This window comes from Xiphias gladius, chromosome 16 (assembly GCF_016859285.1).
Source record: "Xiphias gladius isolate SHS-SW01 ecotype Sanya breed wild chromosome 16, ASM1685928v1, whole genome shotgun sequence".
Lineage (NCBI taxonomy): Eukaryota > Metazoa > Chordata > Actinopteri > Istiophoriformes > Xiphiidae > Xiphias > Xiphias gladius.
Window position 1 is genome coordinate 11,467,416 of NC_053415.1, and position 14,777 is coordinate 11,482,192.

The following is a 14,777-nucleotide window of genomic DNA, read 5'->3' on the forward strand; positions in this document are numbered from 1 at the left end:
TTAGTCACAGATGTCATAACTGAGACTGAAACAGTAAGTTGTCACAATATTCAGTTCAAAGTTACAGTGTTGGTGTGCAAATGTGCATGTATTTTTGTGTGCATACACGCAGTGTTTTGATTTGTGCTGTGTTTCCCTTTGGGCTTTGCAGTGACAAGATACTATCAAAGTGATGGATATAAGCCACAGACAACCCGCCAAACACGCATGCAAATACACACACTCTTCACCCTACGCCTAACATACCATCAGTGGCATTCCATTAACGGTGCCTGGTGTAAAATGAAACGGCCTACTTTGCTCAAAACACTTTGTCAAACAAATGACCTTGCCAACAGAGAGACGCAATGCTGTTGATCAATTTGGCTTTAAACTTCCACTTTAAAAAAAAAGAAACAGGGTGGTGATGACAAATACAAAAGAAATAAATCTCAAAAAATATGCCTGGAAGCTTACATTTGAACAGGCTGTGGACAACAGCATCAGTCATAGGAACCGCTGCCTCTCAGTTCCCATTTACATGAGCTAAAATGTACTTTTTCACATGAGGTTTCCAAAAGATCTTCTTAAATAAAAATGGGATTTTTTTTTGCAGTGGAAACACTTTCAATGCCCAATGAAAAAAGAGAAGAAGAAAATATGGAACAAATGTCTATACAACATAGATCAAATGCTTATCTTACAGTAATACAGGTAAAAGTTGGAAGTTTCATACTTGTAGTCAACTTGATTTCATATCAGTTACAGTGGTTCAAAAAGTGAAAGATCACAAGAAGAAAATAAAAAGTTTATAAATCAAAGATGATGCTTTATCTAAGAAAGAATTCTTGGCTAACCAATGCTCTTGATAAAAATTTGCGCTTTAATAATGTCTTATTAATTAGATGTAGAATAAAATGAAGAAAACGTCAATACAGGAGACCTCTCATCTTCCTCTCATCTTGTAGAAGAACTACAGATTCATCATGTGATGTTTCAATCTCGCTGTGTTTCTCTTGGCTGCATTTTGGGAGATCTCCTGCTCCTCGGAGGTTCCTTTCAATGCTAGGCAGTAGACGCAAAGAAAAGACCCAAAGGAAGAGGAGCTCACCGGTTTGTCTCTGCAGAGTTTATGTTTTTTGATCTGCTAAATAATAACCCACAGTAATCACTGTGCTGACTGTGCCCTTTTCACCTTCTAGAGTATATCAGTAAATATTTAGATTTACTAATTCTCACCTACATTCTTTTCCAACTATGCCAAATTACAGCCACAAAACAGAGATACTGTATTATATTTTATGAAATTGACTCAAATACAAATAAACGAAATGAATGTACACGTTTTCTGCCCAAAATATTAGTAAAGTAATTATCTGTTTCACTGTCCTTCACATGTGGCACCTGTCTTTTCTATGGACACAGGTAAAGAGCTAAAGGGGAGTGAATATTGGACTTACAGTTGCCAGGTGAATAGAAACAGGGCTCCAAATGAACACTAATGTTGTTCCCTATCTGCGGGATGTGTAAATACCAGTTAGCAACTGTTAGCCACCAAGTTCGCCATATGCACTGTAAGAAGACGATATGTCGCCGTTATGTACACGACTTGTTTCTACTGCCCCCAAGTGGCCAAAAAAAATATATGTTGTTGGAGATTTAAGACTGTGTCCACTTTGATACAATCAGTTTCATGTGTTGTTTGATAAATTATGTAATTTAAGCAGAATTTTTGGGAGGTTTGAAGTAGCACTTTCTCCGATTTCTTTTCGGCAAGATGAAAGGGATAGCTTGGATACTTGATATTTTAAGACGTGTTATAAATGACTTATTAGGAATGCTATTGATCTTTCAACATTCGCCTAGGCTGCATCAAAGGTAATGTCCTGGCCAGCTGCTAGCTTCCCAGACAAAATGAAAAACAATAACTATGGTCACGCTAAAATAAATTTTTATAATGGCACAAAACAAGCTAAGTTGCTGCTCAGCAGGCCGAGCCAACAACAGCAGCGACCTTTTGTTGAAAAATCATGAGTAAAGAGCAGCATCAGCTGAGAGATTAAAGTTAAAGGCTCAATTTCGTCTTTTCAGACACTCTGTGAGGTCTGAGAGGAAAGTCATATTAACTCTTGTGGGCAGTCGCATTACTTTTAGACATTTTTCACATTTTGACCTGCAGTGGCAGGAGTACACAGGTGCAATCAATATTGTTTAAAAGGGATACAGTGGGTGTGCCAGCGACACAGCATTAAGAATCAGCTCTGGCTCTGGCAATGGCAAACAGAATACCATTTTTAGGTCCACATGTGTTAAGGACTGCTCTGACAAAGGTCTTCTACATCAATATTTCCACAATTGTTTGCAAGTGCCAAGAACATCCTTTTTTTTCTAAATAGCTCAAATTTGTTTTAAACTATTAAGCTAAAAAAAAGCAACACCAATGCACCACACTGATATTTTGATTCATGTTTTATATTTTTATAGGAAATTCTAAAATAACTAAAGAGACATCTGAAGGGGAAAGAACTGATCCTGATCCGTGCAGAACCTCAGCTAGGCTGAGGCCCTTAGACTGCACTAACGTTTTGTTCATCATCTACTTCTAGGAAAAAGTTGAGCTGTAATTTACTTCTTGAATGCATTCACTTTCCCCTGAGTTGCTGAAACCAAAAGCTTCTGTTTATTGTTGATTTTGAGATTTTGAATAGTTATTCATTGAAATGTCACAAAAAGTATCTTTGAAGTCATTATTAATTTGACATTTTTCCCCTCATTCATTCAATGTATTTCAACACAACAAAATTAAAGGTTGTGAGGAAAAAAGGCGTGTGAGGAGGGAAGAATCATGACACCAATGTATGGATGAAGATGAAGAGATAGCTTGACAATGGCAGAAAAGGAGGCAGACAGACAGGGCCAGGGCTTATCGAGGGCTAGCCTATGACATGTTGTTAACAGGTCCTGGTCAAACAGTTCATTCCTCATTATCTTAATGAGATCGCACCCGCAGAACAAATAAGATGAGACATGCCATGGTTGGAAGACATAGATGAAGTGGTCCATGTACAGGGTGATGGAAAGAGAGGAGGAAATTGATGGCGAGGGTGGTGCAATCAAACGGGAAAAGGGAGGAGGGAAACAAAGAGTCATTTAATGGAAAGAGGAAAAGCAAATGTGAAGGCTTTTCTGTCTGAGTGAATATGTACATGCTGTATTTAGAGTTGTTGTAAGGTTTCTGTGTGTGGTATGTACTGTAATTTGTGTGTGTTCTGATTCTCTACAAGAAAAGCCAAGCATGATCATAGTAAAGATCAAGCCTCCCTGCTTACGGATGGTAATAGGTAGACACAGATGGAGAAATCATTAAAAAAAAAAATTGGATTGGTGGACATCAGCCAGAAGGTTAGTATCTGTGACAGCACATTGATAAATTGCAGACCGATGTTTGATGACTTCACACTTTGTCATATTCACTGCTTAAAGAAATGAACTGTGGCAGGTTGTACTTTTGGTCAGTTTACTTATCAAAGGCTGGAAGCCCAGAAACCTAATTTATTGGTGTCCCATGGCAAAGCTTGAATGATAGCATTTCTCTTCTATGACACTTGAGCGTTATCTTTTACACCATTCTGAGCGATACCAAGGTTTATGCCAACAATAGCAAAGAGTTAGGAAATAGTACATATAGTAGTAGCAGTAGTAATTGTTGTAGTAGTAGTGGGAAAGTAAATGTATTCGAGTACTGTAATTAACAGCACTTTTTACAAGGCAATGACAAACAACTTCTTTTGTGGTTAAGTTTAGAGGACCTGTTGGGACCTTTGGGTGCAAAACTTAGTTTGTTATTTTTCTATTATTTTCACTCCTTGGTTCAGGCCAACTGGTATTCTGTGCCTTGAGCTTTTATATCTCACTGATTTTACTTTGGCTGTTGGTGTGTTTGTGTGTGTGTGTGTGAGTGTTTGTTTTTCTGTGTGTATACATGTACGTATGTTGTAGACTGTAGAATCTTCATTGCTCAAACAGGTGAGAAAGGGAGAGAAAGAAAAGGCCGAAAGAGAAGGAAAGACGCGTAGAGCCTGAGAGTAAGACACTGACACATGAATTGAGAGGCGAGGGAAGATGACTGAGGGAATAACATAGAGCTCTCCCCTGCTGATGGACTCAGTAGTGTATCATTCTCACACTCTATCCCAGCTGCCATTAGCTAGAATGAAGGGCGGGATGTCCCAGCAGGGGGGTTTGTGGTAGATTTGTTGGGGGTTGATATCTGTGCGTGTGTGTGTGCATGATGTAGGTAATGGTATTTCCACAGCCACTAGGTGTTTGAGAATACCTGTACAGAGCTGGCCCATTTACAAGCCTGAAAACTGCCTGACCTTATGAACAGCCATTTTTCTCACTGTGCATTTATCTTCCTAGGTGATAAAAAGGTGTGTATTTCATTGACTATTGATTGTATTAGATGAAAATTAATGTTTTGATGTAATGGACGAAGACAAAAATGTGTTATCCAGCACTCCTCCCTTAGAAATACTAGCAAGTATTATTATAAAGGTCAGTCTGCAATTAGGACTCGCTCAAAAGACAATCACAAAATGCAAAGAATTGCATCTTTTCCTTGCTCCTTTAGCCTTGGAAAAACAAGAAAGTACAAGTAATTTTGTCATCCAACAAATTGTTGCTACTGCAACAGATGACTCATCAGTGAATTTTAATACAAGGAATAGTGTTACATTTAGGGTACAAATGATGCAGATACAACAGGACATCCTCATTTTGTGCTTTTCAAGTGGAGGCCTCTGGAATAAATTATGTGCTGGATTATAAAATCACGCATATGAGAGTCCTTCCTTATTTAGATGTAACAGTCACATTTAGAAGTTGAGCAGGAATCTCTAGATTCAATGAAAACCAACTATACAGATGACCTTGATGTTCCTATAAATACCATCTGAGTAGATAAATTAAGTAATGGCATGTTCTTTTTTCGTGTCTTCACATGATTTTAGTTCGTCTTGATTTTTTTCTGTCTTAGTCGGGACATAACCTATTTTAGCATAGTTTTAATTATTTGACCAAAAAATAATTTGAAGCAAAAACCATGGCCATTTTTTGATCTTATTTACACAAAATCAAAAAGAGCTATATCTCTGGTTGGGATTTGTTAGAACAGATCTGAGTATAGCAAAAAAACATACAAAATGGTTTTTTAGTACCAGTTAAAACTCGTGCTTTTATGTGATCCCATTGTTTCCTATTTATCATAAAAGACAGGTGAGGGCAGGTAGATATTCAACATGGACTTTCTATTGCAGGTGGACTAAATAAGGTTTGACAACTTGGACAACATTAGTGGCTTAATTCACTTGCGTGCCCAATGCCATTTCTGACTTACTCAAACTGCCTGATCTAAAGCTTTGACACGAGTTAATATCATGACTGCATCTGTTGAACCAGAATTAGCTCATACAGCAATCCAGATTTCTTACACTCAAAGAAATGAGCATAAAACCCTGTCACTGATTTCAGTTTGGTTTGTGGTGTCTGAATCACATATGCGTGCAGATAGATGTCAGAACAAAACAAGGCAGCAGCAGAAATCATAAAGGGTCATTTTTTAAAAGGAAACGGAACTTAAAATTTAACCACCAAAGGAAAATCTATATTAGTATGAATATTTTCATATCCTCTATGTGTATATTTGCAGAAAAATATAAAAAACCTTGGAGGCCTTTCATGATGATCCTAAACAACCACAGAAGCCGTTGCGAGGAAGCCACTAAAGAGTCATGTGACGTGTTGTCAGCTAATAATAGTAATGTACTTACAGCTTTGACACTGGTCCTCCTTGGGTCCCCAGCAACGACCATTACAGGAACGATGGCACTTTTGACCTGTTCAAGGACAGAGATGATTGGCATTTCAAATGGTTGCTTCACCACAACATATAATCAGCCTTCAAAAATCCACAGTAGTTGAACCTGAAGCCGGGCTAGAGGCACCGAGCCGGAGTGTGTGTACCTTCAAGCACTCCACTGAAGCCCAAATTGATCCAAATAGCGAGCGAGGATGTAGGCATTACCTCGGCTTAGCTTTAAATATATCTAATGTGTGTGTGCACCCTTGTGTGGTGTTTTCTATGCAACATGATTAAATTTGCTTTAAGCGATGTTCGTAAGATACAGTTCATTATAAGTGCCTTTCAAGCACTTTGTGAGTGCTGCATGATTATTATAATTAGAATCTGACATAATGAACATAATCTGCAAGAAACGTAGGAACTCGAATACTTGACAGGATTGGTGTAAAGTTAACTATATGATTGCATGATGCGGATGATGTTCAATCATCATTTTAATATAAATAACTGTTATTACACTTGTATTTACAAATTGCTTGGAATTTTTCAGCATTAACTTGACACAAAATTTAACCACATGTTTTTCAGGTACTGTTATTATTACTAAAAGAACATAATGAAACCTGCAGTCTTTTAGCAACAGCACATCATCTCCCCTGGCTGGTATGTGCTGCTCTAGTCACAAAAAACTTAAATAACCTTTGCACAGGTTGTTTTGTGAAAATAAGACAATTCCTTTTGTCACTCTCCTCGAAATCAGCCCAGCATGAAACCAGCACACATCAGATTGCGATAAAAGCAGTAAAGCAGCAAAAAGCAGCATCAAACCCTCAGAGTTTTCGCCAGTGCCTTTTTGAGTTTTTTGGAGGACTTAATTGACTGTCTAGTAATTGACTGCGGGGGAAGTGAGCCTGGATAAGTGCAGAAGTGCTGTCCTCTGTCCATCAGCCTCTCCAAATGAGAGCTTTTAGCATCGAGACTGATTCTATTCCCAAATATGAGCCTCTCCATCCTCTGCCCTGCTCTTCTTCCTCGTCTGTGCCCCTCTCCATCATACATTTCAAGTCTTTCATTCTCAATCCACCGCTCAATGTTTCATCCCTCCTCTGTGGAGGGAGCCTCTCCAACACGATGTCTTTTTGTCTTTTTCCAGTCTGTCCCTTTTGTGTCTCTTTTTCTCCAGCCTGTTACCCCTCAAACTAGCTCTTTGACAGTGCTTGAAAAAAGGAGGTCAACGCCCTTGACAGTACCAAAAGCATCATAGAAGCAGTATAGTAATACAAATGTCAGCCAGCCATAAGAGGTGGTTTGACAGTGCAGAGTTCGCAGAACCTCTGCTGCTACCTCACTTAGTTACATCTCTGTTCTCCTCTGAGCTTGGTGCCCTGTGAAGTCAAGCCAAAGTGTTCTCATTTAGTGTCCAAGGTCTTCACTCAACATATAAATTCTCTGAGACCTAGAATAAACCTGTCCCACCCCTCTTCCTGCTCCATAATCTTTTACTGCTTTCTTGAAAAACAGCCCCTGAAGGTTAAAGAATGCTGCCATTCCAGGGCTGGCGTGAGGCAAAAGACGGAGGGGGTGTTCTGCCTAAATCAACAGGGTACGCAGACCAATAAACACAACAATCGTGGCACAAATAAGTCTCAAGTAATAACAATGTAAAGCTGGTGTCTCCCCAAGGAATAAATTTGAGATTATGTTCTCAATTGTGGATTACAGGTTTGGAGAACTTTTAGAGGAATAGAGAACTTGCATGGGATTCAGGGTCGAGCAGGGCTGCAGTAAGGAGGGTGATTATCAATGCTTGGAACTGTTAATCTCCATCTTTGAAGCCTTCAGTGAGTGCAAGGACATAGAGACTTTTTTATTTACTTTTTCATTACAATCTTTTTATTTCTGTTCCACAATGATAATCCATATTATTATGCAACATTGTATTTTTAGACTAACGAGATGAGACATCTTAAAGAAATACAGAAAAAAAACAACAACAACAGATTAAAATGTCAAACAGCTTGAGCACCAAATTAATGACAAAAGCAGAGTGTGTTAAGAGGTTAGGTCAGTGAATGAACAGAATAAGGTCAGAAGAGGTGACTTAATGCATCTTTACTTCACTGACAACCACCTCAACCATCATCCCACATGTCCACTGATAGATTAAGTATGTTTATATCACCCTAACAAATCCCCTCATAACTCTAAGCATTCATTGACATGTCTTCCAGCTGGCTGCAGTGGGGCATTAATACGACATGAGTGAGCAATCATTGTGTATTGTTATGGTAAGGAGAGGGACAGAATAGAGTCAAGGGGAGATTTTGTGATGACAATGTTTTGCTGCTCACTCTCACAGATCACTTACTGTGAATGGAGAAGGTTAAGACGCAGTCGCCTTTAGTCCATTTGTCTTACTTACCAGCCCTTGCCACTTTATGAAAGGCCTCTGAATATATACATTTTAATGATAATGATTTTGAGTCTGCTAAGAGTCCGATAAATTTGAGTTCCAAAAACCATCAAGTGGCGCTTTCTATGCTTTCAGTCGATATTGTTAAAGCAAATTAGTGATCGCATCTGTAGTCTTGAGCTATCCTCATTAGCGGGGTACACTGCCACAACTTCATTCTTTAAAGACAAGTAATAAATGAAATGGCAAGCGGGAGAAAGGCAAAACCTTGGTGCAAAACACTGTCAGTGTTTGGAGAGAAAAAATACTTAGAGCTTGAACTGACAGCGAGAAACGTAAAAGTGATGGGAAAATTCAGGAAAGCTGTGCACCAGGTGAGCAGATAAGTGTGGTGTGGAAAAAAAAATTACGAGATCAGGCAACACTACATTTCAGAAATTCTGAAAAGTTCAAGGTCACCATTTTGCATTCAAAAAGATCAATTTAGTACAACTAATGTGCAGACCTCAAGGTTACCGGTTTAAGCCCCTGACTAGCAGGATAAATCTGGGTGGGGAAAGCGAAAGAGCAGTACTCACTTCCTTCTCATCACCACTGCTGAGGTACTATCGAGCAAATCATTTAAAGGATAAGACGACTGATTTTATATATCAAAGTTAGGTCAACAGACAGAGCACTAGTAGTGCAGAGTACTACTGCATGTGTGAATGGGAGTGCGGAGTTAGAAAAAAGTGTGCTTACCAGACCTGTGTAGCCCATTCCTCATCTCTGCTTGAGACTGGCAGCTCATGGCTGCATTAGCCACTACTGCTGCATTGATTTTTATACTTTTTTTTAAACTGTCCTTCATGACTCCAAAAAATGTATGAGAAGCTCAGTGCTAAATCCGTGCAGTAACCTTTTAAGTCCCATCTGCTTAGGTGTTGCTGCTCAGTATCCAGTAGATTACTCTCTGGTGATACTGTGCAGTTTCCAAGTGTAACTGTGTTAGTGTGGCGCAACAACAATGCAGTAAAACTTTCTAGTAAGTTAAAAGCTTAAGTCAGATCAAATCATCTTGCTTTCTACAATTTTGGTAGGTTACTTACATGTAACGCTGCTGTTGGTGGGCACCACCACAGGATGGATACGTGGGTTTTTGACAATGTCTTGCCAGTGGATTGTGTCTGCATGACATAGAAACTTGTTTTGGTCGACATAAACACCTCCGCTCAGGATCTCTGTGGAGAAGGGAGAGAGCACACATTCATTACAGATACACGCAGGGCTTACTGGGTATACTGTGTCTGCCTGGAAGATACTCATAATTCAGCAATCATGTTACCAGGTTCCTAATGTGTTATTAAATTGCCCTGCTCTAATTTTATAATTAACATGGCCAGACACTGCATGTTGAAGTCAGAATCATACTTAAGGGCTAGATTGGATCGGGCACTTTATCTTTTTCATTCCATCAGAGGAGGGCGGAGGTTTTGGCGGAACAGGTGATCTTGAGACGCATGCTGTTGATGGTGGTAGTTATGGTGAGGCAACCAGGACAAAGCCGTGTAAAATTGCTGTTATTACAAAGTCTGATCTTTCCCCATTTTCTTGTTCTCTCAACTTTGTCTTCCCAAGCTGCGAGCAGCCAGAATCAATTATGCCCCACTGCTATCACAACACTAAGTCCATCTGGGATTTAAGCCCCAGTCAGGGACAGCATTCAGAACAAGTCTGTAATTTTATATATCATCAAAGTGGTAGGACAAAAGTCATGTATCTTTCCTTCATAATATGCATCGCCTTGTCGAACCAAGCATTGATTGCTTTCACCGCACACACAAACACACACACACACACACACACACACACACACACACACACACACACGCACAGACACACACACACACAAACACGCACAGACACACACACACACACACATAAACACACACAGAAAAACACACACACACACACACACACACACACACACACACACACACACACACACACACACACACACACACACACACACAGTCTGTTGAATGATTGGATACAGAGGGTGATTCCGTTTATTGTTGTGCAGGAGTTTAGAGAATGCCTATCCTGACTTTTATTTCAAAGAGAGAGAGAGAGAGACAAATAAAGATGGCAGACAGCCACAGAGAGACAAATAGCAGGAAAAAAGACAGAACGAAGCCCAGTAGCAGATTTGCATTATTTACAGAGCTTGAGTGTTCTCTATCGCGAGCACCGTACCGACACAACTAAATACAATATCGTCCCACAAAGGCCTGATAAAATGTTACTTCTTGGTAAATAGGTGGTGGTGGTATAACCTCCACAAAGTCCAATCCCACAACCTCAGCACTCCCTCTCTATCATCCTGCATGTGCGGTGGGGGTTAGGGAGTGAAATTAATCCTGCCTCTTACCACAGGAGGGATATCGCTTGGCTAGGAGGAGGCCGCGTCTCAAATTCAAATTGTTTGCACAATGGGATGCTGCTGGCAAAGTATGGCAATGGACAAACCAAGACACAAGGCAAAGCAGACAGGAATGCCAGCAGGACATCTCAACCCTGGTTAAGCAAGATAGACGTATGTTTTCCAGGTATTCACCTTCATCCTGGCTAGCCGGATTGTAATTGGAGCCAAAATATATTGAAATCAGGTATAAAAACATCCAACATACATTTGGCCACATTTACAATTAGATGCAGATGCATTATCCACATATAACAGGTACTGGAAGAGGGTTCCAGGGCTTTGAAAGTGCGTGGAAATTTACAGACACACACACACACACACACACACACACACACACACACACACATATATATATATATATATATATATATATATATATACATATGTATAATTTTTATTTAAATAAAGTTTCAATGAATTAATTACCTCAGCTGTCTGGATCTGTCTAGCTTAAAAACGTTTAAAATGAATTGAACGTGATCATTTGGCCACAATATCTTGACTTAGCAATAAGTAAAAATGCAGCCACATTCTAATTCATTTTTTAATAATTTGGTTGTCTTATTTTTCATTGACTTTCTGAGTATACAAATCTCACTAAATAGTACCTTAAAATCAGTTCAAGGACTTGCTTGCCCTTCTGAACAAGACTGTCTGATAAACACAAGGCAGCAAACAACTTGAAAAAAAGAGGGAGTACTTTAGATATGCTGTGTGGACTTTTGTTCCACTGTATTCCATCTTTTCCACGTGTATTTCTAAGTGAGTGTCGACACAGAAAGCAATGCTGTCCATTATTAATTGGTCAAGGAAATGACCTCTGTAAACATGAGCCATACTTATCAGCAGGCTACACAGCTACAACCATAGTTTTTCATGGATCTAACCTGCAAAAGTTGACAAAAGACTTGAATTTAATAAGCAAAAGCTGAGCCACAAAGTATTTTCAGGATTCTTGTGTGTAGTAAACAAGCGAGAAAAGGTGTTTCCATTAATTCTAGCTGGACATGAGCAGCATTAATACTCTCAAGACACACTGTGTGAACAGATGGAAAAATAAAACCCTCAACACCATCCAGAAGGCTCCACCATTCTCTAACACAACATACTCATTTGCAGTGTGACATGACCAAGTTCAAGAAGTTGTAACACTTTATTTGTCTCTGTCACCAAGATATTAATTTACAAATGCATATTACATAATACCTACAATAACATGCAAAACTCATGCAGGCTTCACTTTTATTACAAGTAAATGCTTGGCTTGCGCATTTGCTGGGTGTGCACTTGGTGAGGGGGTGATCAATGGTTAAATCCTGTTGTTGATTGTTTAGTGGGTAATGTCTTAATTAGTTTGCTCACGTAGCTGCAGCTCGTGTTTCCAAACTACTCCCTCCCCTCCTCCTTTGTCCCGAGAGCAACTCCAAGTGTATCTGAATGAGTGTATGGCTTCAAAAGGCACAACAATCTTCAGTATCAGACTGCAGGACCATTGGAGGAAAACAATATGAAATTCAGGGAGGCAGAACAAATGTATGCAGGCAATTATTTTGATGGTAAGTGCTTGTTGTAATTTTTTTTTTCTTTATTGCAGTGCGGGGATGACTTTGATTAAGACTTGGAGGCAAATAGCAAGCCAATGATCAGAAAAAAAAGCCATATTAATGAGTTTATGAGAGTGAATTACGGTTGTGTGGCCTGTTTAATGAAGAAATATGTAGGACAACAGAAGCACGATAATAAATGGTTGATTTGCGCCAGTGTTGGACGACTGCAATTGTTGAATATCCCCCATTAGTGTTTATTCTTCTGTATACTGAAGAAGATCCATGTGCTCAAGTACTCTCATCAGTGCACACAAGAAAACACATTCACTCAACGTCTACACTTCAATCACTCTTCATATTGTCTGCCGGAGGCAGGTATACACTCATAAGCATGAAGAAAATCATACCAGTGCCCGAGAGAAAAGTAAGACCAAATAGTCAGCTGGACAGCAGTTAGGAAGATAGAAAGTCAGCAAGAGATTTAGAAGGCAACTCTAACAGTCAGGTAATTATAATAGATAGACAAGCATTCAATCCCAAAGAAAGAGAAGTTTCTCCTGTCTTCTGGCAATGGGATTGGGGATTTTACCCTGGGTCTGGTCTCCACTGTACTTTGTTTCAGCTCAGTGCTGATATCAGCTCAGTGGAACAGAGGGAGGAAACTCTGCAGGAAGATGAGGATGCATTCTGGGTCAAAGAGGCTAAACGCTGGGGCACAGACCCTGCTGTACACCCCAGCAGCAGTGGAAGGCTGAAGTTGTTGCTAGGTTGCACACGACAGTATGGAAGATATACCAAAATAAGAGATAAGCACACACGTACAGTCAACACAGAAGAAAACATGCTCAAAAACACATTCACACAGACACACATACACTAAGACACATGATTCAGGGTTGGCAGTAATGAGGCACACATTACTATACGTGCCTTGAGTATCAATTAAATTACCAGTTTGCTTCATCAGTGTTGTGTAACCAGAAGGTCTCTAATTTAAATCTCTACAGAAGGTGGGAAAATGTGATGGGGAATGTCAGCGCTCTTCTATCAACTATTTCCATCTGCTATGCATTGCTTGAGAAAGACACTTTATAAATGATTGTTTTAGTGGCAAACAATAGAAAACAATGTGCTGGGAAGTTCTCAGCAAAAGGTAACTGTAACAATACAACTACAGTTTTCCTGGAAAATGTCGTGTAGCTATGCCAACTTTCCTCGTACTGTGCAGTTTGTCTAAATTCCAAATAAGTTTGTTAACAATTAAAGTAGCTACTGTATGCTGTTGGTCCATGGCATCACCCTCCCAAACTACAGATCCAGCATTAGAAGAAGAAAAGAAAACAGTCAGCAACTAGTTCTATAGGGAAGCAAAAGAGGTTAAAGAGAAAGAAAATGCACTAAAAAAAAGTCCCTCCGGGCTGCTGGCAGAACTGGACCACTTCCAGTACAATAAGTAAATGAAAAAAAATGAGTGGCTAAGTGATTGGGCAAATGAAATAATGTAAAAGCAATTTGAAGAGATGATGAAGAAATGACTTGGAATGATGGATGATGGGAGAATGAATGACATCTATTTTATCAGCCATCATCTATCAGTGTGTGTTCATCTGTCATTATAGATGATGGCTACTGAAAAAAAAATGATCAGAAAGAATGACAGAAAGGAAGAAAGACAGAACATGTCAAATGTGTCTAAATCCACCATCAGCATTTCCTACTGATAAAAAGAAATACATGCTTCCACCAACTCCAACTAATAATAACATTAATAAACAACTAACAATAAGCTTTAAGAGAAAAAAATTTCCCGTGTGTAATGTTCAGACGCTGCTTATATTGCCACACAGCGTTGCGTCAATCAATGTGCTGAGTTTGTCGGGTGCTAACAGATCTCACAACAGCAAAACTCCGCCTTTGCTCTACAAATAGGTGATCACCCCTCTCATCCATCATCTACTGCTACCGCACATTTCCATCCTCGCCCTCCAGTCCCCATGGTTGCCAAGGAAATCCTTGCAGATGTAACATGTATGTGTGTATCTGTGTTTGCATGTGTGTGAGTATATGTCTATACATGCATGTACATGAGTGCATTTGTATGTACATAGACGTGGAAGAAAAAAAGACATCTGAGCGTCTATGCATACACTTTAGCTATAGTAAAAGTAAAAACTGCGTGTGTCTATGCATGTTTTGATCTATAAAACAGAATGAAAGAGAAAGTATATGTGTGTTTTCATGCATTTTGTTTCCACAAATGACAAAACTTTCAAAACTTCATTTTTCGATACTTGTGGGCAGATTTGGCCCTGTTGAAGACTCATTCACATGTACACATACACATGAGGAACATATATTCACCAGAGTCTTTTAAATAGTCCGAGGGAACATAAAGGCTTTTGGTACATGGGTTTTTATCATTTTTTTCTCCACATGAGACTTCTTTGTCTCAATCAATGATCATCGTTCAAATCAACCCTAGGACTCAAGCAATTTAGTATTGCACTCACA

General features: G+C 39.3%; 1 protein-coding gene across 1 annotated transcript in view; it reads right to left on the minus strand.

Moving 5' to 3' along the window:
* Positions 1-14,777, minus strand: part of LOC120801644 (receptor tyrosine-protein kinase erbB-4-like) — a 302,300-nt gene that overhangs the window by 93,216 nt on the left and 194,307 nt on the right. Inside the window, 2 exon segments of the mRNA XM_040148804.1 lie at positions 5,811-5,876; positions 9,344-9,475. Coding sequence (XP_040004738.1) covers positions 5,811-5,876; positions 9,344-9,475 — 198 coding nt within the window.